Source organism: Pongo abelii, chromosome 17, assembly GCF_028885655.2.
Source record: "Pongo abelii isolate AG06213 chromosome 17, NHGRI_mPonAbe1-v2.0_pri, whole genome shotgun sequence".
NCBI lineage: Eukaryota > Metazoa > Chordata > Mammalia > Primates > Hominidae > Pongo > Pongo abelii.
The window spans coordinates 37711235-37737722 of NC_072002.2; the positions used below are offsets into that span (position 1 = coordinate 37711235).

A 26488-nucleotide genomic window follows, 5' to 3' on the forward strand; every position below is an offset into this window, starting at 1 on the left:
CCTTAAGGTTACCTAGATGGGTTCAGATCTTCAAGAAAAAAGTTGAAAGAAGACTCTAGCACATCCTAATTATTATAGTTATTAAGAAGCTTACGGCTCCTGCCCCTGACTTGCACAGCAGTTCTTCAGTGCAGTGTACCATGAGCACTAATGTCTTGGGGGCTCTATACAGTGTTCTGTAATATCAGAATATTTAGGGTGCATTTAAAATGTGCCTGGATTATAAAGTACTGCATTTGTATGCAGTCTTATGAACACATCTGCTAGAAGAAGGGAGCTCCTCCCAGGCCCAGTGTAGACTGGAGTCGAGATGGAGGCCAAGCAGAAGGCAGATCTGCCATGGGCTGGGAGGTGGCCGAGTTAATACATGGGGTCCTGGAGGTGTCAGTTTTTTTTGGCCATTTCCTGGATGAGGAGAATTTTATTGTAAATTGCTCTTAGGTGTATCCATGTGCTCCACATGCCTAAGCATGTGGAGGCACAGATAAGGATTTTGGAGGGAAACAGCCTACCCAGGCTATAATTGCTTTGTTAAGGGGCAGGTTCCCTAATCCACTCTTGGAGCCTTGTTTCTCATCCGGCTAATAGGGTCAGTGATGCCTGCCTCTCAGTCATGGCAAAGAGTAACTGAGTTAGGAGGCTCTGTAAAGCCCCAAGCATAGGGCTGGTTAAGTAGTAGCTGTAATAAGTACAAGTGAGAATGTTCATTTCACTTAGTGGGTTTCTTCTGCTTTTTATTCTCAGAGCACACTGTAAGAATCTTCTGAAAGTTTGCTGTTATTGATTTATTTATTAATTGAGACTGAATCTTGCTCTGTCACTCACGCTGGAGTGTGATGGTGCAATCTTGACTCACTGCAACCTCTGCCTCCTGGGTTCATTCAAGCAATTCTTGTGCCTCAGCCTCCTGAGTAGCTGGAATTACAGGCATATGCCAACCATGCCTGGCTAATTTTTGTATTTTTAGTAGAGATGGGGTTTCACCATTTTGTCCAGGCTGGTCTCGAACTCCTGACCTCAGGTGATCCGCCCACCTCAACCTCCCAAAGTGCTGGGATTAGTTTGCTGCTTTTTAAATGAAGATCCTGTTTCTTAAACTCTGCTTCAGGTATTACCAGAGAAACGGAGTCTGAAACTCTTGAAGAGCCACAATCTCAATGTGAATTGGTACATGTACTGCCCCGAGAGCGCCGTGATCTTGCTGTCTACCACGGTCCTGGAGAATGTCCTGCAGCCTTTTCACTTTAGGGTAAGAGGAAGCCTCCCCTGAAAACAACACCTTTCCCCAGTTGTCCCCTGTTCCTGTAGCATCCTAATGTGTCAGGCACGTTAGGGACAGGTTCCTCTAGCCGTAACGTCACCGCTCTGACCACTAGAGGGCACTCTGTGTACCCGTCAGCTCCTGGAGCCATTCATTCTATGCTGGGCAGACAGGCTGTGAGAGGACACGGGGGACGGTGGAAAGGATCCAAAGACGAAGTCTGTGTTTATCCTTGTTGGCTTTACACAGGGAATGGTGAAGCATCGAAGGGGTTTAATAAGCTTTTCCTATAACTTTTTCCCCCTAAACAGGCTGGCACTATGTCGAAGCTGCCCAAATTTGAGATTGAATTACCAGCTGCGCCTAAGTCAACTAAACCCAGCCTTTCTGAAAGAGACATCGCAATGGCTACCATGTATGTCCGTGTCAGAGAGAATTCCATCCTGTGATTGCTTTCAGTAATATAAATACTAGAAGGAGTGTGTTACAAGCACCACGTGATGCCCTGACCCCTAGAACACATAAGGAGGACTCCCCTTGTCCTGGGTATTCAGTGTATAGATCCTGTGAACATAGAAAACCTGCAGTGTTTTTGGCATTCCTTTTTGATTTTTATAGCTTTGTGATGCTAAGGAATTCCTTTACCTTTCTAGCCTGATAAAACAAGAACATTGAACCAATTTATTTCTTAGTATCTTTGTTTTAGAATTTCTTTTCTTTTTTTTTTTTTCGAGACAGAGTCTTGTTCTGTCCCCTAGGCTGGAGTGCAGTGGTGCAGTGTCGGCTGACTGCAGCCTCCACCTCCCAAGTTCAAGCGATTCTCCTGCCTCAGCCTCCCGAGTAGCTGGGATTACAGGCGCCTGTCACCACGCCTGGCTAATTTTTGTATTTTTGGTAGAGACAGGGTTTCCCCATGTTGGCCAGGCTGGTCTCAAACTCCTGACCTCAAGTGATCCACCTGCCTCGGCCTCCCAAAGTGCTGGGATTACAGGCATAAGCCACTGTGCCTGGCCAAGTTTTTTTTTTTTTTTAAAAGCTAAGTTAAATAATAATTGTTCTAAATAAGAAAATAGATTAAGATTTTTATGTAACAAACATGGAACTAAATTACGTATATATGGAGGTATATTTTCTTTTTCTTTTTTTTTTTTGTGACGGAGTCTTGCTCTGTTGCCAGGCTGGAGTACAGTGGCACGATCTTGGCTCACTGCAACCTCCACCTCCCAGGTTCAAGCGGTTCTCCTGCCTTAGCCTCCCGAGTAGCTGGGACTACAGGTGCGTGCCACCATGCCCAACTAATTTTTGTATTTTTAGTAGAGACAGGGTTTCACCATGTTGGCCAGGGTGGTCTCGGTCTCTTGACCTCGTGATCTGCCCTCCTCAGCCTCCCAAAGTGTTGGGATTACAGGCATGAGCCACCATGCCTGGCAGTACGGAGGTATATTTTCATTTGAAAAAGTGGATATCTGAATTTTTAAATTTGCAATGAAAATTTTAAACACACAATAGAGACTAATAAAAAAGAACCCCCGTATGCCTGTATCTGATTCGACAATAGTCAAAATTTTGCTTCTCAGTTACTTCTGATTCTTCTGTGGCCTAAAACAGTGGTTTCCAAACTTTCAAACTTTATGGTAGTTAGTATAATGTTCTTTCATTTCTTCTTCCCTTTTTTTTTTAAGGTACTCTTCTGTGGCATTCCTGTTTATTTTTAAATTTTTTTTGGAGAGTCTCGCTCTGTCGCCCAAGGCTGGAGTGCAGTGTTACAGTCTCAGCTCACTGCAACCTCTGCCTTCTAGGTTCAAGTGATTCTCCTGCCACAGTCTCCCAAGTAGCTGGGACTACAGGCGCATGCCACCACATCTGGATAATTTTTGTATTTTCTGAAGAGATGGAGTTTCACCATGTTGCCCAGGCTGGTCTTGAACTCCTGGGCTCGGGTGATCCTCCCGCCTTGGCCTCCCAAAGTGCTGGGTTTATAGGCATGAGCTGCCGTGCCCAGCCAGCATTCCTGTTTAGACAATAGATAAAGTGAGAGCAGTCCTGGCTGAAGTGGAGGTGGGGACCTGTTCCCTCCCACCTTGGTCTCCTCCTTGTCCCTGTGCAGGCCCAGCACAGAGTTTACCACTGGACTAGAATATGCATTCAGGAACTGTTCACAGCAACATTTATTAGATGGCACTTAAATAGAAAAGGCTGAGCATGGTGGCACACACCTGTAATACCAGTGAATGGGGAGGCCAAGGCAGGGGGATTGCCTTGAGGCCAGGAGTTCAAGACCAGCCCGGGCAACATAGTGAGACCCCGTTTCTACAAAAAAATTTAAAAATTAGCCAGGCACGGTGGCATGTGCATGTAGCCCTAGCTACTGGGGAGGCTGAGGTGAGAGAAGATCGCCGAAGCTTAGGAGTTGGAGGTTGCAGTGAGCTGTGGTTGCATCACTGCATTCCAGCCTGGGTGACAGAGGGAGACCCTGTCTCTGAAAAATGAAAAAAAAAATAGTGATTATATTTTCCTGTTATTAAGGAATATACATTCATTATACAAAACTTGAAAAACAGAGAAGAAAATGAACTTAGCATATCACTCTAGTATAACTATTAACATGTGTTTCTTTCCAATCATTTTAGACTCTATGCTTAGGTTTGGGGTTTTCTTTTAAAAGATTATGATCAAGCTGTGTTTAGTGTGTGTTCTCTTTTCCACTTAACTTTATAATAGGCTTTGAGTAACTGTATGTTTCTTTGTAAACACTTTTGTTGGCAGCAAAATACTCCATTAAGGGAATATCTCATAATTTACTTAACTTTGATGCCATTTAGAACAAAGGAATTTTGAATGGCCAGATGTGATTTATGTCTGTTTGTTCCCTAATTAGATACGGGCAGCTGTATGTTCTCTTCTTGAGGCATCATTCTCGGACCTCCAACAGCACAGGAGCGGAGGTGGTCCTCTATCATCTACCACGGTAGATTTCATGCTTTGTTTCCCCTCTCTCTCTGATTTTAAAATGTGAACTGCAGCTTGTTGATCTGTTTTTTGCTTTCTGTCCTACAGAGAAGGTGCCTGTAAAAAGATGCACATACTGAAGTTAAATAGGACGGGCAAGTTTGCCCTGAACGTGGTGGACAACCTGGTAGTCGTGCATCATCAGGATACAGAGGTACAAGCTGTCTGCATTTCTACCAAAGTTAAGGTTGCTTAAAAGCCTTGTGAAAATTGGTGGCTGGGCACAGTGGATCACGATCGCCTGTAATCCCAGCACTTTGGGAGGCCAAGGCGGACAGATTGCTTGAGCCCAGGAGTTCAAGACCAGGCTGAGCAGCATGGCAAAACCCCATCTATATAAAAAATACAAAAATTAGCCGGGCTTGGTAGTGCACGCCTATAGTCCCAGCTACTCGTGGGCCTAAGGCTGGAGGATGGCTTGAGCCCAGGAGGTTGGGGCTTCAGTGAGTGGAGATCGCGCCACTGCACTCCAGCCTGGGTGATGGAGCAAGATCCTGTTTCCGGAAAAAAAAAAAAAAAAAGAAAAAAAGAAAATTGGTAAAATGTCTGAATAAGACTAGAAAGTGCATTTTTATGCTAAGAGTTTTGGTCTTCCAGATGGAAATGGGTTTGGTAGTCTTAAGTAGTTTAGAAAAAAGTGATTGTGTCAGTTGATTAAAGATAATTCAAAACTATTACAGAAACTAACGCTTGAGATTTGACCTTGGAAGAAGGTGGGAATCCGCTCCATTCCACGAGTACTTGAACTCTCTGTTGCAGTTGTGAGCATGGATGACGGTGCTGGGGAATAATGGTTTTGAGGCCGTGTGGACCAGGACAACTAGAATGGGTCCTGTGGGCTGGGCCTCTGATATAAAGAAGCTACTTCCCTCCTCTACCCTCCCAGAGGGTGGTGACGCTAACTCTCTGACACGTGAGGATGTTTGAAATGACAGAGATCTGCTTAGGTCACTTTGAGTGAGCTCGTCAAAGGAAGCATGTCATAAATGCAGGAAATACTTGTGAGAGGAGATAAAAATATTAAAAGAGAGTTGTGATGTTAATGACAAATTCCTTCTCAAGTAAGAGCTAGCCTGTAGGGAGGAAATGCAAACACAGGCTTTTAAACTGATTTAAACAGCAAGATGGGACGGAATGAAAGCGACTGGGCAAACCATGATTGATTTTGGCTTCAGTCTTGTCTTTTTCCCCCCGTAGACATCGGTAATATTTGATATCAAGTTACGTGGAGAGTTTGACGGCTCTGTTACCTTCCACCACCCGGTGCTTCCCGCTCGATCGATCCAGCCCTATCAGATCCCCATCGCAGGTAACACGGGTTCTGTAGATAGAGGAGTCTGTGCTGCCGTTTCACCATGTGGCTGTGTTCTCACCATGATCTTTGGGAATCACGTTAAAAGTGGAGTGAGGAATAAACAGAGATTCCCAGATCTGTCTGATTTTGCCAGGGGCCATTTGTTCCAGTTTTGTTGTTGTTTTGAGACAGAGTCTCACTGAGTCGCCCAGGCTGGTAGGTAGTGGCGTGATCTTGGCTCACTACAATTTCCACCCCCTGGGTTCAAGTGAATATCCTGCCTCAGCCTCCCAAGTAGCTGGGATTACAGGTATGTGCCACTGTGTCCAGCTGATTTTTATGTTTTTTTTTAATTTATTTTTTTTGACAGAGCCTCACTCTGTTGCCCAGGCTGGAGTGCAGTGGCATGATCTCGGCTCACTGCAACCTCCGCCTCTCACAGGTTCAAGGTTGTGAGGTATTCAAGCAATTGAACCAAGTATTCAATCACTTAAATACTTGTGAGAGGAGATAAGGTTCAAGTGATTCTCCTGCCTCAGCCTCCCAAGTAGCTGGGATTACAGGCATGCGCCACCATACCCAGCTAATTTTTTTGTATTTTTAGTAGAGATGGGGTTTCACCATGTTGGCCAGGCTGGTCGTGAACTTCTGGCCTCAAGTGATCTGCCCGCCTTGGCCTCTCAAAGTGGTGGGATTACAGGCATGAGCCACCATGCCCAGCCCAAATTTTTATATTTTTGGTAGAGATGGGGTTTCACCATGTTGGCTAGACTGGTCTCGAACTCCTGACCTCAGGTGATCCGCCTGCCTTGGTCTCCCAAGGTGCTAGGATTACAAGTGTGAGCCACCGTGCCCAGCCTGTTCTAGTTTTTTAAAAAATGCAACTACTACTGATCCTATAAGCTAAAATTATGTTGTGAAAAAAGCATTTTCTAAGATAGATGAATCTCCCTTGGGAGGAAATAGAATAATTTATCTTCCCTGAGCTTTAGAATGGATAGTTTTGATTACCCATTGATGGTGAAATATGTTTTAATATTGAATACGCCCGTAACGTTTTCCGTTTGCCTTAGCTCTGTAACGCTGAAATTAACTTTGGCTATAGGTTTGTTACTGTAACCTGGGATCACTTTTCTCTTTCTCACATTCCGTGTGACAGGGATGATGAGTATCGCATTCTTTGGGACTGACAGTCACAGTAAGTGCTTCGGCTGTGGCTCTTAGGCTTACCCAAATCAGTCCTCCTTCTGCCTGGAGAGGTAGGGTTGGGAAGTCAGAAGAGTGGAGGTCAGGAATTCAGGAAAAGGGAAAGAAGTCATTTATGTGCTTCGTTTTGCCTTTTTCCAGTGTAATTGATTTTAAGATAGAACTGAAAGAATATTCAACACACACACTCTCTCTTTTTTTTTTTTTTTTTTTCCTTAAACAGAACTTTATTTTCTCACAGTTCTGGAAGCTAGAAGTTCAAGATCAAGATGTCTGCAGGTTTGCTTTCTTCTGAGGCCTCGCTCCTGGCAGGCCTCTTTGCAGATGGCCACCTTCTCACTGTGTTCTCACAGGGTCTTGCTTCTGTGCCTGTCCCTCGCAGCAGTCTCTCCTGGCTCTCTTTTGAAGGAGATTGGAGTGCAGAGTTGGCTAGTCTGAGGTTTCAGTGTGCAAGACGTAGTCAGATGGCTTACGTTTGGAACCCTGGTACTAATGCTTTATTCTTTGTCAGATGGCATTGGGCGGGTTGACCCAGCCTGCAGTCAGGATTTCCTTGTACCTTTCACCTGGGAGATTCAGAATCGGGCTCTGGCTGAAAGTTTAGCAAGAGCACCATCATCAGCCTGACTGCCTTGTCTTGTTGGATCAGCCAAAAGCTTAGTTACTTTCTGGCACAGTTGGAGGAAGGAGCTGGTTCTTAACAGACGTTCAATTAGGTCTTTTGGCTTTCTGTGTTCTTTCGAGCTTCTTCCTTTTCCTTTGTAAATAATGTTAGCATTGAAAGAATAGATTTTGCCAAGTGATTGTCTTGTGTCTGCTGCCCACTTGGCATGAAGGTAACTGCTGGTGAATTGGGGAAAAAAAACTAAACATTTAGAACAAGCCTGTCCAACCCATGGGCTGTGGGCCACATGTGGCCCAGGACAGCTTTGAACGCAGCCCAACACAAATTCTTAAACTTTCTTAAAACACTGTGAGATTTCGTAATGATTTTGTTTAAGCTCATCAGCTATTGTTAGTGTTAGTGTATTTTATGTGTGGCCCAAGACCATTCTTCTTCTTCCTCTTACGGTCCAGGGAAGCCAAAACATTGGACACCCCTGGCTTAGAATCTTCAGCTCTGTTCCGGTGGTACAGGACCAGTTAGGAGGCATCAGGTTCTAACCATCTGGTCATAATGGAACAGATGCGAGGCCTGGTCACAGTGACAGCTCGTGCAGAGATCAATAGGAGGAAGTCAGGAATCCACTGAGGGTCTGGGGGTCTAGGTAGTATGGGCTGCAAAGCATTTTCAGAGGTTAGTGACGCTCCTTTCGTTTCCTGCTGGGCTGTGAGCCCTGGCGGCTTGATGCATCCATGTGTCTTGCCCACTGTGCTGCCACTGGGTGGGCGTGCTCAGGAATTGAATGGGCCTGTTTAGATATAACCAGCACTTTTGGGAAGAGTCAGCCACCCTTTTTCTTTTTGTTTTGGGCCTGTTAGAACAGTGGGTCTCAATCTGACTACATATTAGGATCATCTGGGGGGCCTTAAAAATGAAAGCTCTCACCTGACAGTGTGCAGGTCAGCCACCCAAAGGTGAGGGCTGTGCACTCGGTGCAGACCTTGACCCTTAGGTCCAAAGCGCGAGTGCTCTTCGCCAAAGCTTGTCTGCCTGGGCTCTTTCCTACCTTTGGGTGGTCTGTTCACAATGACCCTTTCTCTGACCAGCTGATTGAAACCTGCCTTCTGATTGTACCTGGGTAATTGGAGCAGAACCAGGAGTCATGGTTAGCTTGTAGGGCTGCCTGCATGGTTCATGAGCAGTATAACTGGTTGTTAAGGGTCCCTGTCATGTGAGGTTTTGGGGGTCTGCTTCCCAGATGAGCTCACTGTGCCTGGACCTACTCTATGCAATGGATAATCGAGCTAATTATTTAGATAATTAAGTGGCTGGGCACCGTGGCTCATGCCTGTAATCCCGGCATGTTGGGAGGCTGAGGTGGGCAGATCACTTAAGCCCAGGAGTTTGAGACCAGGCTAGGCAACATAGACTTTGTCTTTACAAAAAAAAAAAAAAAAAAAGTTAGCAGGGCATGGTGACATGCCTGTAGTCCGTCCTAGCTACTCTGAAGGCTGAGGCGGGAGGATCACTTGAGCCAAGGGGTTCGAGGTTATAGTGGGCTATGACCAACTACTGCACTCAAGCCTGGACAGCAGAGCAACACCCTGAATTAAAAAAAAAAAAAAAAAAAGATAATTAAGCTACAGTAAGCTACAAGCCACATTTATTTGAAACATTCTCCGTGGATGATCTGGGTATTTGATTTTGAATCCTTCAAGTAAATTTCTCAGTTCCTTAACGTGCATATGTAAGTGATCATGAGTCATCTTTGGTTATTAAAAATAACCCAAACCACAGTGATTGAAGCCTTGACATGCTTTCTTTTTCTTGGTGAGATTTTCCTGGGTTGTCAGCTCCTTCCCCCTTCCTCCCCATATGTGCTCTCAGTGAGACGGAACAGTTCATTTTTCTTCCTTAACTACAATTGAATAAACATTTCATAATGACATTAAAAAGTATTGACTTTTGCGTCATAAGTACCAGCATTTGCAGCATTTTCTGACTGCATCGTTGCACTTATGTTTTCTCAATTTGTAGGTCCTGCTGCCGTGACCACCCAGTCTCCTGTTCCGTGTAAACTCTGTATCCTTTACTAAGGTGTGGCACCATGCACAACAGGGCAAGTGGTCACCCTCAGAGAGTGGTCCTGAAGCCCTCCTCTGGGCACCTGTGAATAACGGTCCGAGAGCCACCCCGCAGGCAGCTTCCCTGACTGTCCAGGGGCGCCGTGTTTAGCGTGGACTCAGTACATGGGGGGAAGGGGCGTGTGCTAACGGAAACTGGGTTTGCTTTTTGTTTTTGTCTTTTCCTGGTTTAGAATTTCCTATAACATGTGGATTCTTCATCCTGGATTGTCTTTCAACCTGACATCATTATCAGTGCAAGCCAAGGTAGGTCAGCGGGGACAGTTGTCGTGTTACAACATGGTGCTTGTTGACTTTGGATCCCAGTTATAGCCAGGGACGTTTTCAAGGTGAATCTCTTAGAAATGACCCCTCCTTTCAACCGTGGGAATGCGATTTTTTTTTTTCACTTTATACTGTTTTCTACTATATGTGCATTTTATCAAGAACATATACTACTTTTGATAATTAAAGCAACAACTAAGAATGCCATTTTCCTGCTTAAGCCCATTCTGGAAAGCCAGATTCCACCCCAGGGTGGATGGAAAGCCGGACTCCACTCCACGGTGTCTCCCTTCATTTCTCCCATCGACCTTCCCACCGGTGTCCATGCCCTTTTCTGTTCTGCATGAGCCCAGGAGGTGTGCTCCTCTTTCTGGCCTTGCTGACGAAGCCTCCTCAGTCTGTTAGTTGTCTCTTCCTGGGTAATCTCTTTATTAGAGAAATTTTTTTTTTTTTTTTTGAGACGGAGTTTTGCTCTTGTTGCCCAGGCTGGAGTGCAATGGCGCGATCTTGGCTCACTGCAACCTCCGCCTCCCGGGTTCAAGCAATTCTCCTGCCTCAGCCTCCCAAGTAGCTGGGATTACAGGCATGTGCCACCACGCCCAGCTAATTTTGTATTTTTAGTAGAGACGAGGTTTTTCCATGTTGGTCAGGCTGGTCTCAAACTCCCAGCCTCAGGTGATCCACCTGCCTCGGCCTCCCAAAGTGCTGGGATTACAGGCATGAGCCACTGTGCCCGGCCTAAAGAAATCTTATTTTTTTAAGGCAGGGTCTTGCTCCGTCACCCAGCCTGGAGCGCAGTAGTGCTATCTCAGCTTACTGCAGCCTTGAGCTCCTGGGCTCAGGGGATCCTCCTGCTTCAGCCTCCCGAGTAGCCGGGCCTACAGGTGTACATCACCACGCCCAGTTAATTTATTATAATAATAATAATTACTATTTTGAAACGGAATCTCGCTTTGTCACCAGGCTAGAGTGCAGTGGCGCCATCTCGGCTCACTGCAACCTCCAACTCCTGGGTTCAAGCGATTCTCCTGCCTCAGCCTCCCCAGTAGCTGGGATTACAGGCATGCACCACCACACCCAGCTAATTTTTGTATTTTTAGTAGATATGGGGTTTCACCATGTTGGCCAGGATGGTCTTGATCTCCTGACCTCGTGATCTACCCACCTCGGCCTCCCAAAGTGCTGGGATTACAGGTGTGAGCCACCACAGCCAGCCTATAATTTTTTTTTTTTGTAGAGACAGGGTCTTGCCATGTTGCCCTAACCTGTGTCTCTAATACCTCGCCAGGCTGGTATTAGAGAATTTACTATGTTACTCTTTAATCCTCTGTGTATTTTCCTCTGGAATTCCTAAGAACTCTTGAGGAGAGAATTAGCCCTGATGCTGTAGGCATCCACTGTATGTAATGCGTTGTTGTGCCTTGTCTGTAACCCATAGCCTCATGTGACATCCACTGTATGTATGTAATGAAGTCATTTCTCTCCTGTGCATCTCGCTGGTGTTTTCCTGTACAGCTGCTCTGTACCTGCCTTGGGACAACTGAAAAAGGGATCACCCAGATGATTTTTTATGTGGCACTTCATTCTCCTGCGGCATCCCAACTGGGAAAGGCCACACCAGATGCTGGCAGTGTGGGTGATCAGTACATTTATGGGTTGATGAGTGGATGAGTGATGATGTTCCCATTGAGAGCCTCTGGAGTTACCTTTTAAACTAATGAGCCGTTGTAGGAGAAACCAAAGCACAGGACTGAAGTTGATGCCACGTGTTGACATCTTTTTCTATTTTAAACGTTAAAAGAGGGACTAGGTCTAGGGAAGGCTCCGTTTGGAATGAAGCCTAGGAGCTACACCTTTGATGTGCCCCTGAATGCAGAGGTTACTTGGAAAGAGTCAGCCAAGTGTGCGGTGGTTGGGCCGTCATCCTGTGGTAGACATGCTCCTGAATTGCTCCTGAATGGCTCGGCTCTGCTTTGGTTAGGAAGGAAAAGCTACATTGACTGTACTTTGCGGCTTTTTATCATCATCCACCACCCGTCTCGCAGATGTTTAGGGGAACCACTTTTGGGCTTTTGTTATGGTTTGCATCATACTGTTTTATTTGCTGCCTCTTAAAATCCAGGTTACCTCTGGAACCTCCAAGTGAAACTTGAGCCCATAGTAAATCTCTTACCAGACAAAGGAAGACTGATGGACTTTCTCCTCCAGAGAAAGGAATGCAAGATGGTCATCCTGTCTGTCTGTTCACAGAGTACGTTGAATCCTTCCCCCTTGGTCTGGTTCCAGTGTGAGGCCTGTGCTGCCCAACACTTTTTATTGGGATGTGGGCTACGTCGTTGTGCCTTGTCTGTGACCCACAGCCTCATTCTTTATGTGAGGGGTGGCTATGTGACCCCCTAGGAAAGGCTGCTAAATGGAAACATGACTGTAGAGATACTGGTAGAAAAGAACAATAAATGGGATGGTTCTGAATGAAAGTGGGCACACAGGAGGGGAGTGGGCCACCACCCCTGGCCTTCACACATACCTCTTTCAAAATCCAAGCCACTCACTGAATATGTGTCTTCTTTAAGAATCCCCTACTGAGGCCAGGCATGGTGGCTCATGCTTATAATCCAAGCACTCTGGGAGGCTGAGGCAGGAAGATTGCCTGAGCCTAGGAGTTCGAGACCAGCCTGGACAACATGGTGAAACCCTGTCTCTACAAAAAAAAAAAAAAAAAATTAGCTGAGTTTGGTGGTATACACCTGTGGCCCCAGCTACTCCAGAAGCTGCAGAGGGAGGATTGCTTGAGCCCGGGAGGACAAGGCTGCAGTGAGCCATTTGTGTCAGTGTACCTCCAGCCTGGGCGACAGAGCAAGACCCTGTCTCAAAAAAAAAGAAAAAGAAGAAAAGAATCCCCTACCGATATGTGCTGTTGGTGTTTGTTTTTGTTTTGGTAAAGATGGGGTCTTGCCTTGTTGCCCAGGCTGGTCTCAAACTCCCAGCGTTAAGTGATCCATCTGCCTCGGCCTACCCAAAGTGCTGGGATTATAGGCATGTGTCACTGAGCCTGGCCTGCTATAGCTTTTTTTTTTTTTTTTAACTGTAACCAGAAAGGGGTTGCGAATGACATCTAGGTATCAGGTCTTTAAAGTATTGCATTTCTTAGAGTGTCCTTTAAAGGTACTTTTGCATTGGTAACCTTTTGAGATTAGTTTTTATCATAGCAATGTGTGGAAATTCTGAAGCTGACATGAAGTTGGTTTGATCCGTGTGAACATTGTGCCTTTCCAGTGTTAAGTGAGTCAGACAGAGCATCGCTGCCCGTGATAGCCACTGTTTTTGATAAACTCAACCATGAGTATAAAAAGTACTTGGATGCCGAGCAGAGTTACGCGATGGTGAGTTACATGGAGTATGACAAAGGGTCCTCCTCCCCCACCCCCTCCCGGGTATTTTCTAAGTAATTATGATGCAAAGTTGTTTCCTATATATCAGAATAAGGTCGCTGAGATTTGCCGCCTGCCATAGGGCAAGGTGGCAGTAGTGGGGGATAGTGGAGGAGTAGTAAATTCAGGGTCCCTGCATCCCACGAGCTGGCGGCTGCATCTCACTTCATACCTTCACTGTTTTTGTTTTTCCCATCTGTGTTTGATCTTGCCTGTAGATCCTTGGTCTACTGTTAAAGATGAGAAAAATCAGTCTCTGCTTTGCAATATTTTGTATATTTTTCTGTTATGCCAGAGTGAGGACTTAGTAAATTAAATTAGAAATATTTATATTTGCCACACCTTTCTTCCCTTTTGGGAAAGAATCCTGTTGAGATAGCATCCTGTTGAGATAGTGATGATTCAGTGTTAGCACTTAGCAGGCGTGTTTGTAGTGAAGGTAATAACCATGGCTTATCGCCACCAATTCCCGCTGTATTACTTGTACATCATATCTTCTGAAACCAGAAGAAAGGTTTAGGACAAGGAGAATGAATTATTTCAATTCCAGGATCTGATTAGTCCTAGGCTGAAAATGGTTTTAAACCAACAAAAGCCCCAGAACTCCACTCCCCTTTAGCTGTTCATGGAAGGGTAAGAGGTCTGAGACAGGCACTGAAGAGGGCCGGTTGCCTGGACAGTGTCCATTCCTACCCTGCCAGACATGAGGGATGGCTGAGTCCTTTTGGACTGTATTGCTGTGGGTGTTCTGGGCTGTGGGAATCAGTAGGTCTGATCCCAAATGGCAGTTTCTGTGCTGTCCCACACTATCTACTGGGCTCCATAAACCATCATGACTCAGCAGTGTGGGCCACTGACCAGCCACATGAGCAGCATCTGGAGTTTCTTGGAAATGCAGGTTCTCAGGCTACACCCCACAGCTGTTGCATAATCTGCATGGATCTGAACTGCTTTTTTTTTTTTTTTTTGAGACGGAGTTTTGCTCTTGTTGCCCAGGCTGGAGTGCAATGGCGAGATCTTGGCTCACCGCAACCTCCGCCTCCTGGGTTCAAGGGATTCTCCTGCATCAGCCTCCTGAGTAGCTGGGATTACAGGCAATGCACCACCACACCCAGCTAATTTTGATTTTTTTTTTTTTTAAGTAGAGACCAGGTTTCTCCATATTAGGCTGGTCTGGAACTCCTGACCTCAGGTGATCCACCTGCCTTGGCCTCCCAAATTGTGGGGATTACAGGTGTGAGCCACCGCGCCCTGCTGGGACTGCTTTCAGACGTTAGACGTTAGGTGAGGTCGTCAAGGTCTCACAGAGCTTTCCTATTCAGAAGGACTTGTGGTGCTCTGGCTTGCCACTTAAAAATCCCCGGAGACTCCATGCAGGAGCTACTCATTTATTGTAGGATCAGGGCTTCATAAAGCAGGGATGCAGCAGGCCATTTCATTTTTGCCAGACAACAAATGCCCATGGTCCGGGATTAAGAAGCTTAGACAGGAAGTTAAAAAACTGCAAGAGGCTAAGTATGATATATCTTAAGAGAAAACTCTGACACATGCTTCTTCAGTTTCATCTACCGTGAACACTGGAGTGTTTTCAAGATGACCAATTCTGACTTCCTAGACTCTCCCCCAGCCAGCACATGAAAAAGTTGTATCTAAGTAGAGAAAGTGTTTTCCGCTCATATCCTGGGTCCACATCAAAGAATTCAGTCCTTGTGGATGAACTGTAAACAGCACCTTTCCTCTAAGATGCCGAAGATCATAGTTTGTGGTTTCTTCTTTCAGGCGGTGGAAGCAGGGCAGAGCCGAAGCAGCCCGCTCCTCAAGAGGCCAGTGCGGACCCAGGCGGTGCTGGACCAGTCAGATGTGTACACCCATGTTCTGTCAGCCTTCGTGGAAAAGAAGGTGGGCTGCAGCTTTCCGCCTCTTCTGGGCTGAGAAAGCTCAAAACAAGCAAGTTGCGGAAAATGAGGGGACTTCATGTGATTAGAATCACTGGAGTTTCCTTGGGTGAGGACCTAGAGCTGCTAGTTTGGCTTCTAATGCTCAGGCCTAAAGCATAATCGTTGACGGGTGGTTCTGGAGCGATTTGTGCAAAACCAGTGAAAGATGAACACTGGGCCATTTTAAGATGGAAACAAGGTGGGGGTTGGATAGAGCGTTATACGCAGCCCCTTTTGCACCTCGTTGGTATTTATAAGACCACATTTTTTTCTTCCTAGGAGATGCCTCATAAATTTGTGATAGCCGTGCTGATGGAATACATTCGTTCTCTTAACCAGTTTCAGATTGCAGTACAGGTACAAATCAGCTGGTCCCAAGTTAAAGCAGCAGGAATTAAAAAAAAAAAAAAAAAAAAAGACACAGTCACTGTCTTAGAAGATGACTCATATGCTAAGACAGGTCTGCCTCCCTGACTCAAAATGCTGAGTGACTCTCCTGACATTATTAGTTGGAATGGGAAGTGTAATGTCAAGTTGGGGTCTTTACCTGCATGACGAAACCACTTCTTGTAATGACAGACTTTTACCGTGTTGGTTAGAATAGCCAGTCCTCGGAGAGCCTGTAGTCTGTTGCAGCTGAATGATTTGCAAGTGTTCTTTCACTTTTTACTTTTGTCCTCAGCATTACCTACATGAACTTGTTATCAAAACACTTGTCCAGCACAACCTCTTTTATATGCTGCATCAGTTCTTGCAGTACCACGTCCTCAGCGACTCCAAACCTTTGGTATGCATTGCCAGATTTTCACTTCCATTGTGGTTAAAAATGGAGAATTTTAACCGGTATCCTTCCAACTGAAGTGGGTCTAAAAATGTCTTTCAGGCTTGTCTGCTGTTATCCCTAGAGAGTTTCTATCCTCCTGCTCATCAGCTATCTCTGGACATGCTGAAGGTAACTCTGATGTGTGAGGTTTTAGACTATGGAAACTAACTCTGTTCCTGTTGTTTGCACTGACCTGGACTTCTCTCCCTTATTCCTAGCGCCTTTCAACAGCAAATGATGAAATAGTAGAAGTTCTCCTTTCCAAACACCAGGTGTTAGCTGCCTTAAGGTTTATCCGGGGCATTGGTGGCCATGACAACATTTCTGCACGAAAATTTTTAGATGCTGCAAAGCAGACTGAAGACAACATGCTTTTCTATACAATATTCCGGTTTTTTGAACAGCGAAACCAGCGTTTGCGAGGGAGCCCCAATTTCACACCAGGTGAGAATGCAATGAAAAGACTTGGGGTAACCATAGCCTCAAAGAGTAGCAGAGGGCACTGGCAGCTGGTGGGTGAGGACCCTGGGTTAGCATTTTTGTAAACAACACAATTTGATAACAGCCCACCGAGCCCTTGGCCCATTATTTGTAGTAGAGTGAATTCAGTATACTGACAGAATCTGAATTATGCTCTGGAACTCACTGAGGAGGTGTGTTTTGAGTCAAGACACATTTAGGACCCAGATCAGGCACAGCCCATCTCTTATAGCAGATCTTGGAATATCTCTTGAAGCCAGGAATAAGATGGCAAATGGTGGCTAAGGGTTTTAAAGGGCCTGGGGCTTATTAAGGTTTCAGTTTTATGAAGTATACATTGATCATTCTCTTTTTTTTTATTTTTTTCATTGAGATGGAGTCTCGCTTCGTTGCCTAGGCTGGAGTGCAGTGGTGTGGTCTCGGTTCACTGCAACCTCAGCCGGGTTCAAGCGAGTCTTCTGCCTCAGCCTCCTGAGTAGCTGGGAATACAGGTGCGTGCCACCACACCCGGCTGATTTTTGTATTTTTAGTAGAGATGGGGTTTTACTATATTGTCCAGGGTGGTCTCAAACTCCTGACCTCATGATCCGCCTGCCTCAGCCTCCCAAAGTGCTGGGATTACAGGTGTGAGCCACCACACCTGGCCCTGGTTGATCATTCTCACCTCCAAATAGTTAGTTATACAACCTAAGACATCATCTTTAGGATAGGGAAGGATCAGGCCTGTCTAATGAAACTTGTAGGTCTAACTAACTATTTCTAGCTCAATGTAAGACGGCATTTAGTTACCATAAGGACAGGTTAGATAGAATCTCTTCCATTTAGCTTTTCTACTTGTCTCTCAAAGCAGATAGGGCAACCCCAAAACTTAGGAAAACAATGTATTTTATTAAAGAAAAATAAGTTAAAACCCAGTAGACACACCTACGAGATGCTTTCTTTGTCCCTCATTTCATGCCACATCTAACTGGCAATTAAATCTCTTCCTTTCTAGGGGAACACTGTGAAGAACATGTTGCTTTTTTCAAACAGATTTTTGGAGACCAAGCTCTAATGAGGCCTACAACATTCTGAAATCACTTGCTGTTTTTTTTTATATAAAAATGTGTACAAAGTTAATTTATTGCATTAATAAAGCTCTTTAAACTATAAAATGTTATAAAGTGTATCTACAACCTCAAATGTCACTAAAAATATGGTATAGAACTTGTGGGATGGCTTACTCCTAAAAGGAGAGACAGTGCATTGATTGGCCTTTACAGAGTGTCAGTGAGCAGATCACATTCACAGCCATCTAGTGTCACCTCCTGCTTGCTAAAGAATGAGGTTTCTTTCCTGAAGAAGCTGGGAGAAGTTTAGTGTCCTGTGGTTGCCTCCAGATTTAGTAATACTGCTTCCCAAGTCAACTGTGCATTCCTGAGTTCACAGGCGCTACGTTCAAAGCTGCTGCCAAACAGCTGATGGTTGGCACCATCCGGTGTTCAACTTGGCCTTGCCGATGTAGCGCCCGTCCAGTGGTAAACCGACCGACCCTTAGACACAGTTCAGTCAGGATGCCCTGCGAGAGGGCTAGAAATTTAGAAGCCGTTCGCGCTCTGTTCCTTTGTATCGCTCTTCAGTGGCACAACTTTTGGCTTTATTTACTGACGGCCCTATGAGAGAGAAAAAGAAAGACTTTTTCTTATTTCTGCAGGAGAAAGGGAGCTAGTTGGCTGGGCACAGTGGCTCACGCCTGTCATCCCACTTTGGAAGACTGAGGCAGGAGAATTGCTTGAGACCACATCTCCCTCTCTTTTGGAGATGGGCTCTTTGCTTTCTTCCTCAGGTTGGAGTGCAGTGGTATGAACATGACTCACTGCATCCTGAGCTCACCCTTCCGGGCTCAAGCAAGCTTCCTGCCTCAGCCTAACAAGTAGGTGGGACTGCAGACGCACACCACTTCACCTGGCTAATTTTATTTTTGTAGAGATGGAGGCCTCACTATGTTGCCTAGGCTGGTCTCAAACGATTCTCCTGTCTCAGCCTTCCAAAGTGCTCATCTCTTTTTTTTTTTTTTTCTTAAAAGGAGCTAGTATATTAGATTGTAATAGAACTACTTTCTATCCCCCGGAGATGATAAAAAGCCCCTCATTTTCTTAATCTTCTACTTCAGTGCTTCAATGTAGTGACGAAGCTATGAATGCAGTAAATCAGTACTGCTCTTTCAGCCGTGGGTCATTTCTGTGCAAGGTGAAATGGCCATAGAAGTAATAGGATCAAGGACAGTCTCGAGATGAACAGAGGCAGCACTTTGCTAAGAAACGGGAAATCCATGAGGGACATAAAAAGCTGTTCTGCAGCATTGCTGGTGTGAGAGCCGGCTGCCAGATGGACTCCTTATCTCAGTGGCAGGGAGGAGCTGCCCTGCCTGCTGACACTCAGATCCATTCAAGGACTGGCTCCAGGCCTCTGTGAAGCAGACAGATCAGGCCTCCAGAAAAAAACATCAACAACTTCCTAATAAAGTAGTCTGCACCATCCTGAAGCCCCTGGATGGGTTTTTTCCTTTTCGAAGAAATTTTTTTACTCAGTATCATTTATCATTATCAAATAACCACTAGTATGAGTTCAAGTACTTGAAAAGAATGCCTCAGGATAGAATTCCCTTTTAGTAATGTGCTTCCTCTTGTGCCACCCTTTTAAGATGAGAACTCTTACCTATGTAACTGAGTAAGACGGGGAGAAATATTAATCCATGAGTGGCTCCCAATAAGACCATGGCCAAATACATCCTGAAGTAGAATATCTGGAAAATTTGAGATTTGGCAAAAGCCAACACCACAATCCCTCCAAATTTTGTAAGTGTGATTCCACTGAACACCTAAAAGAAGAGATACTGTGTCAGAAACCAGTTTTACCAACCTGTAATTGAACAAGAATACTTCCTTACAAGGATTTCTCCCAGGTTCAAGTGATTCTCCTGCCCCAGCCTCCTGAGTAGCTGGGATTACAGGTGCACGCCACCATGCCCGGCTAATTTTTGTGTTTTTAGTAGAGAATGGGGTTTCACCTTGTTGGCCATGGTCTCGAACCCCTGGCCGCAAGTGGTCCGCCAGCCTTGGCCTCCCAAAGTGCTGGGGTTACAGGCATGAGCCACCGTGCCCAGCTTTTAATGGGGATTTCTTAATATTCAAGGTTCAAAGCAATGGGAACTGAACCCAGGTAGCATCATCTACTACCTAACACTATTTTATTTGCTGCCTTATGATCCTGAGGGAGAGGTATGACCAAGGTAAAAGCTGTGTATTCTGTATAGACGCTGCATCATGTCTCTAAATTGATTATCTTTCTTTATATTCTCAGGTGAAAACTTAAATATTTAAAAGTGTTACGAAACAAAGTTTTAGTTTTTACTCTTTACCAGGTATTTTCTACAGTGGTAAAGAGATAGGCTAAGCCAGGGTGTACAGCTGAACCAAGACGACTCTCCAGGCACCAACCGCACATCACACGCTGGGTTCTGGCCCGGGCTCCCCTGCATTTTAAATGGGAAAGACTGCCGGCTGTCTCACGTTTAATTTTTCTGTTATTTTCCTGCTTCAGCACACTGCCACCTAAAAAGGAGCCGTACCAACAGGTACAGTTCCACAGAACGTCTGTTCTGTCCACGATGTGGCAGCTAATTCATGAATTGCCTGAAAGCTTGCAATCCTTAGGAGCTGCTTTGTAAGTACAGGATCCAGACTCTTCAGTCACTGAGCAGGACACTTCGTGGTGCGACTCTGCCAGCGTGGCCCTGCTCAGGGTACTCACGGAGCTGCCCATGTGGGCGAGTGCCTCTTCCGCGCGCTCCACGCGGCTGCCTTTTGTGCTCACCGTGAATGCTCTGGTTATGTGGCTGCAGAACTCCACGGAGATGCCACAGCTCTGAAATAAAGCACTTCCTTTAGGATGGCTCTCTTCCTGTTGAAGACCCTAGGCAGCCACCCCGTTCCGAGGATGGGTGCTAATTACCAGGGCACTCTGGGTGCTAGAGGAGGCCAAGCATCCCGTTGGACTTACAAGGCCTCCATCACACCAATCTGTACTGTACCAGGAACTTTTGGGGGCCCTCTCTATACATAGCCAAAAGCCTGGTTTTCTGTGGCACGTTTGTGTTGACCAGGAGAAATTGCTGGAACCCCTTAAGGTCACCCCACCCGCACCGAGCTGGCGCATTGTCACAACTTCTTTTCTTGGACCTCAGTGCTCCCCTGTCGGAAGCAGGGCTCATATCTGAGAGTACGGATAGACTGTTCTATCTTCCATGAATACCTTCTCGAGTGCTCTCATCTTTAATGATTAAAAGTACCTGACAACCACATAGGAGGCAAAAGGTACTGGTCAGAGAGCTCCTGGGGTGGGGTGCAATTTTATAAGTAAAAAGTGAACATCCTGCTGTCATTAGGCTACAGGCTTGTGCAATCTCTAAAGAATAACAAATTACAGGCAGACTAGCCCAGAACTAGGCCAGGAAATCACATTTCCATGGTCAGGGGCACCATCAGGTATACTAGTATAGCCGCAAGGAATGGGACAAGAGAAAAAATTGAACAGAAATTCCCTGTAATGTGCCTATGCTCCCAGACGTCCAACTCAATGCTCGTTCCCTCTATGCCCTGTCCCACCACCATCCAGCACTCCTCCAGCACTCATCCTGCCTCTCTATGTGTGCCAAGAGCAAGTGCCAGACTTGGTATCTTACTCCATCTTTAGGGTTTACATGGAATCTAAGACAGCCAATTCCCCTAAGTGAAACAGGAGCTAGGGACAAACAGACTGGATGAGGACTCACCATCACCAGGTTGACCAAGGATACAGCGTTCAGACTGATGCCCCAGAGCCACATAACTCCAAACATGTTGACCAAGACCATGGCGATGGTGGCACACATGATGACTGCAGACCAGAGCTCACAGCCCAGGAGGACCATGGTCACCAGAAATATCGCGCCCAGGGACACACCGAGGTTGAAGATAGTGTCGTCAATGATGGTCAGGTACTGTTCGTAGAAGACATAAAACACACTGGAGAGGAGAGGGGAGGCCTCGTTAAAGCTCACTGTCACTCCCGAACACTGTGTGTTCATCCTGTCACCACTGCCAAGTGGTCAGACTCCTTTGGGAAACATCCCTTGCAGAAAACCTTGCTGGCTTTGCAGAAAACCTTGCTGGCTGTCTGCAACTCACCTAAAGCAACTCACTCGACCTAAAGCAACTCACCTAAAGCAACTCATGGCCACTGACCACCCAGAGAAGGGCCCAGCAGTGATGCAAAATGTGTATTTTTGATAAAAGTTTTTGTTTATAAGCCCAATCTATGCTATTTTATAGACATTTACAGAGAGCATTCCACAGCATTCTGAAAAAAAAACAAAAAAACAAAGAATCCTGATCTATCCTGAGATACTACCTCAGGCTCAGCGGGGTCCGTGCAAGGCCTGAGGAAAAAATGCTTTCATTTATCTTTTGGCAGAGCTAACCAGCTCTTAGCTTCTTCCAAACAAATCCAGGCCTTCTTGCTTTAAGCGAGATCACGGGGAGGCAGGAAAAATAAATCACTTGTTTCTCCTACCTTTCTACAGTTTCCAAATTCAGTATTTCATGCGTAATACTTTTCTTGCTGGGAAAAAAAACCCTAACAATATAAAAAGTCTACATACAGGCAGCATCCCAAATAACCAGCAGTTACGGATTCTGGTCCGTTGTTGGCCAAGAATGTGGGCCGGGCCCTGCTCTGAGCCACCTGCTCTCCAAGCGCCCCCTGCCTTGAGCCATTTTCCAGTGTGTGTCTCTTGCAGCTGTGCAGTAGCGCAGAGATCAAGTTCTGTGTCTCTAGCCCTCAGGCCTTCAGAGGCTTTAGATTCTGAACTCCTTTACCCAGCACCCATTTCCTTTGATATACTGCCCTGTGCTCAGAATGGAGCAGGGGCCAGAACCCAACCTGAAAATCAGCATCTTGCCAAGGGAACCCTTCCCACTCCCACCCAGTGTAGGCCCTTTGCTGGGTAAACCCCATTGAAAAAGGGCAGGCTTTACCTGTAAGGAAATACTCGGTAGGCACTGCCATTAATGCCCATGGTTTCGGTGACATTACTGGCTACAAGTCGGGCTTTCTTCAGAGCGTCAATAAAGTCAGCAGAGGTCTGCAGCACGGTGTGGTAGGTCATGAAGTATGTGGCTCCGACCCTGGTGCCATTGCCAAGGATGTTAACTGCAGAACTATAGGCAGCATGTCCCCTGAGGAAAGAATCCTGGGTGTCAGAGAGTCCAGGTCTTGCAAAATATCAGCAGAATCTGAGCACTTGAGGCTAAGCAAAATCACCTGACCCTGGGCTCAGAGGTCAGACCCAGCTGTACATTTCAGGGATGAAGAAGGCCCCCAGATAAGGAAACACCAAAGGTTTAGCTTGTTCTCTCCCAGACTCGCTTTTTTTTTTATTTTGAGACAGAGTCTTGCTCTGTAGCCCAGGCTGGAGTGCAGTGGCGTGATTTCGGCTCACTGCAACCTCCGCCTCCCGGGTTCAAGCAATTCTCCCTGCCTCAGCCTCCCGAATAGCTGGGATTACAGGCACCTGCCACCACACTCAACTAACTTTTGTATTTTTTTTAGTAGAGACAGGGTTTCGCCAAGTTGGCCAGGCTAGTCTTGAACTCCTGAGGTGACCTTAGGTGATCCGCCCACCTCAGCCTCCCAAAGTGCTGGGATTACAGGTGTGAGCCACTTCACCTGGCCAGATGGACTTTTCTCGATTGCTCTGGGTTCTTTGGTACATAGCTGCTGTTTCTCCACCTGGTTTCATGTATAATCAAATGTACAGGGTTTACTCAGTCCTGTTGTGTAACAGGAGGCAGGAAAGGGCAAGGGCCTTGGGAACAACCTCAGCCCTGCCACTTACTGGTCATGTAACCCCGAGCAAAATGACCTCCTCTGAGCCCCAGTCTCCTCTTCTGTAAATGGGTATACCACCACCTACTCATAGGCTGCGTGATGATACATGGAATAATGTCAGGGAGTGCCTGGCATGACACTGGCACCCTGGAGGCTCCCCAGGAATGGTGGCTACTGCCTTCAGAAAAACTGAATCTACTTCAACTTATTTTACGTAGGCCAAAGCATCCAGTCAGTGAGTAAATCAAGCTGCAAGATTCATTTCTGGCCGGGTGCGGTGGCTCACGCCTGTAATCCCAGCACTTTGGGAGGCCGAGACGGGCGGATCACGAGGTCAGGAGATCGAGACCATCTTGGCTAACAGGGTGAAACACTGTTTCTACTAATAATACAAAAAATTAGCCAGGCGTGTTGGCGGGTGCCTGTAGTCCCAGCTACTCAGGAGGCTGAGGCAGGAGAATGGCATGAACCCAGGAGGCGGAGCTTGCAGTGAGCTGAGATCGCGCCACTGCACTCCAGCCTGGGCAACACAGTGAGACTCCGTCTCAAAAAAAAAAAGAAAAGAAAAAAGAAAAATAAAAAAGATTCATTTCTCCTTAACTTTTAGGGGGAGTCATCCCATGATACCTAGAATAGGTCTCAAAGCACATGCATGATATAAATGATTCACTGATAGGACTCTGGTCAGATGTATGTTCTTATGAAAAACCTAAGTTCTGGGTTTACCTAACATACATGGGGATACTCATCTTCCGCCTCCGAAAGCTTCCAAATCAACGCCAGAGACTTCCGGTCATCATCACTATTTTTGGGCCATATATCTGGCTTCCGTGGGTAACTGGCTGCCTGGCTGGATGGGGGAGTGAGATAGCCCATAACCCCATACATGGATGGCCTGGCAAGGAGCATGACAGGGCTAAAAGAATCGCAACCTTAATGTGGGATAATGTTACTAAAGCTAAGATCACGCCCCAGCTGCCATCAGTACAACTGAACAGGCCGAGTTCCTTCAGGCCTGGATTACCAGCAGGCCGTCTTCTCCCTCAGCCCCGCTCGGAATGTGCACAGGAATCTGCATTCATTCTCATGCCCAGGGGGGCCGGGACACAGAGAGCGCATGAGATGTGAATGCCCGTGCTAAGACAGAATCAGCTGAACAATATGAGGCATTTTCTTAAAAAGGTGTTTTCGGTTTTCCTGCTTCCACCAAAGGACCAGGACAGGGTGGGGCAGAGAAGAGACGTTCCCATGCAACTGTCTTAGCCCGGTCCTCTCCTAGTTTTCTACTGCAAATTAAAGTTGCAGTGGATGCTTATCTGCAATAGCAGCAGCACTTACCCTTTGCCACACTTGGGGTTAGGGTTATCCGAAAGGAACATGGGCAGGAATCTCATGAAGTCTCCACCCTGAGGCCTCTGTTTGCCTTCCGGAGTCAGAGGCCTGCAGCGGACGCAGGCAGGGTCAACCACTGGCGGAGACATGCAGGGAGGACTGTTAGAAGAATAGGTCTCCAGATTTTTTGTAAAACATTTAAAAATACTGACAGTGAGGGGCATTACTTTCTTCTCTATCGATTACTTTCCTTACTAGTGAGGGCTATCTTTCCCCTTATCTAAAAGCTTCAGCCACATGTCAATTTCATAGTTTAATAAATCTGAAATACCATTTTCATCTAAGGCATACTATGCATCATTTTCTGCCCTGAAGTAGATCTCCTCCTTCAAGTATGGCCTTGACTGGTCAGAGCCCAGGGCTTCCATATTTTTATTAAGAAAATTCCAGGGCAACCTCGACGCTCCTACAAAACCATAGGGTAAAGTGATAAAGAAAAGCCCTCCTCTGAGAAGCTAAGGCGAGATACCAATCCTGAGAGGCAATCGCTGGAGTTAGGACAGGATGAGAAACCTTATCTGGAAACCACACTCCGAAGATGTGGACCTTGTTCAGCCTGCAGCCCCGAGGGTGGCTGTCTGAGCCAGGAACAACATGACAATTTCAGAATGAATGACTGAGGAAAGGAATGATGACACAGGGAGACCCAGCTTTCATATACAAATAGGTATAAACTGAGGCACGATGCAAATGATTTTTAAATGATAATTTGAAAATTTTTCAGCAAAACGGGAAAGATTTGGTAAAAGAGAAAGTACCTGAAGCATTGCAGAACTGGTCAGTGATATTGTCCACTCGACAGCAAGATGACTGTGGCTTCACCCAGTCGAAATAATCATCGATCCAGGACGAGGGGGCGAAGCCTATTCGGGTACTAGAGAGGAGAGACAGGGTTACTGACCTGCTCCACAGGGAGGAAGTCTTTAGTTTCAGTACTTTTTCTTAAAACCTAACTTCCTTTTCTACATTTTATACTGCTAACAGTCAAAAGAAAAACTACATGAGCACTTAACGAAAAAAGCCTTCAAAGTATTAGGTGGTAAATCAGTCCTTTCAAAGGTTTTGTTAAGGTAAAGCCAGATTTAACATACATTTTGCATAAAAACAACTTTTCCAAGAAAGTCTATTTTCAGTGAGACATTTCAGGCCTGAGCTGACTGCCTGGCTGAGAGCCCCCTCCACTGCTTCTGAAGTACAAGACAAGGCAGTACTGACTAGTTGTCCATCTGCGCCGCGTTAAATATCTGCTGCACCAGGGAATCGTTGTTGCAGCCCATGCCGCCGCACACCATGTTCTGCCCCTTGGGAGAAGTGTAGTCGTGCCCTTCCTCCAGGACAAAGTACACAGGCGGACCCGCATGCAGGTACTGACTGATGGATTTGAAATAATCCACCACGTAGGAGTCCTGAAAGAAAGATAAAAGAATAGAACACTCTGATAGTGTGAACACTCTGATAGTAACTAAGCAAGGCGAGGATCATGGAGAATAAGAGGGTGTGCCAGGAGGTTCCTGGCTGAGATGCCTCCAGCTGGACTCATGATTCCTAACACCGCCAGTCTTCCGCCCAGGGCCGCAGGGTGCTCCTCCTGCTAGCCCCACAATCAGGAGAGCATCTCATAAGGTAACCTTATAAGACTGATTGTTCATGTTCTGCAGCTGTGCCCAGAGGGGCTCAGTCAGAATGCCAGACAGCCCACACCGGCAGTGCACTGGGGCAGTTCTAACCCTGGAA

General features: G+C 46.1%; 2 protein-coding genes across 4 annotated transcripts in view; one reads left to right on the forward strand and one right to left on the reverse strand.

Annotated features, from left to right (window-relative positions):
* RMC1 (regulator of MON1-CCZ1) overlaps nucleotides 1-17607 on the forward strand; it is a 28923-nt gene extending 11316 nt beyond the window's left edge. For 2 of the 3 annotated variants that reach the window (XM_002828112.5, XM_002828113.5), the window contains 15 exons: nucleotides 1109-1249; nucleotides 1573-1676; nucleotides 4140-4229; nucleotides 4319-4424; nucleotides 5468-5579; nucleotides 9412-9456; nucleotides 9711-9764; nucleotides 11905-12033; nucleotides 13059-13165; nucleotides 14993-15112; nucleotides 15430-15507; nucleotides 15833-15937; nucleotides 16034-16102; nucleotides 16192-16417; nucleotides 17448-17607. In XM_002828112.5, the coding sequence (XP_002828158.1) occupies nucleotides 1109-1249; nucleotides 1573-1676; nucleotides 4140-4229; nucleotides 4319-4424; nucleotides 5468-5579; nucleotides 9412-9456; nucleotides 9711-9764; nucleotides 11905-12033; nucleotides 13059-13165; nucleotides 14993-15112; nucleotides 15430-15507; nucleotides 15833-15937; nucleotides 16034-16102; nucleotides 16192-16417; nucleotides 17448-17527 (1566 nt within the window). In that variant the 3' untranslated portion in view covers nucleotides 17528-17607. The remainder of the gene's footprint in view (nucleotides 1-1108; nucleotides 1250-1572; nucleotides 1677-4139; nucleotides 4230-4318; nucleotides 4425-5467; nucleotides 5580-9411; nucleotides 9457-9710; nucleotides 9765-11904; nucleotides 12034-13058; nucleotides 13166-14992; nucleotides 15113-15429; nucleotides 15508-15832; nucleotides 15938-16033; nucleotides 16103-16191; nucleotides 16418-17447) is intronic. The other variant, XM_009252287.4, reaches the window with a different exon arrangement.
* The window catches only part of NPC1 (NPC intracellular cholesterol transporter 1), a 54359-nt gene continuing 45192 nt past the window's right edge, over nucleotides 17322-26488 (reverse strand). Inside the window, exons 18-25 of the mRNA XM_024235826.3 lie at nucleotides 25970-26160; nucleotides 25513-25628; nucleotides 24701-24830; nucleotides 22510-22710; nucleotides 21267-21498; nucleotides 20246-20359; nucleotides 19151-19313; nucleotides 17322-18105 (exon numbers count right to left, since the gene is read on the reverse strand). Coding sequence (XP_024091594.3) covers nucleotides 18023-18105; nucleotides 19151-19313; nucleotides 20246-20359; nucleotides 21267-21498; nucleotides 22510-22710; nucleotides 24701-24830; nucleotides 25513-25628; nucleotides 25970-26160 — 1230 coding nt within the window. The 3' untranslated portion in view covers nucleotides 17322-18022. The remainder of the gene's footprint in view (nucleotides 18106-19150; nucleotides 19314-20245; nucleotides 20360-21266; nucleotides 21499-22509; nucleotides 22711-24700; nucleotides 24831-25512; nucleotides 25629-25969; nucleotides 26161-26488) is intronic.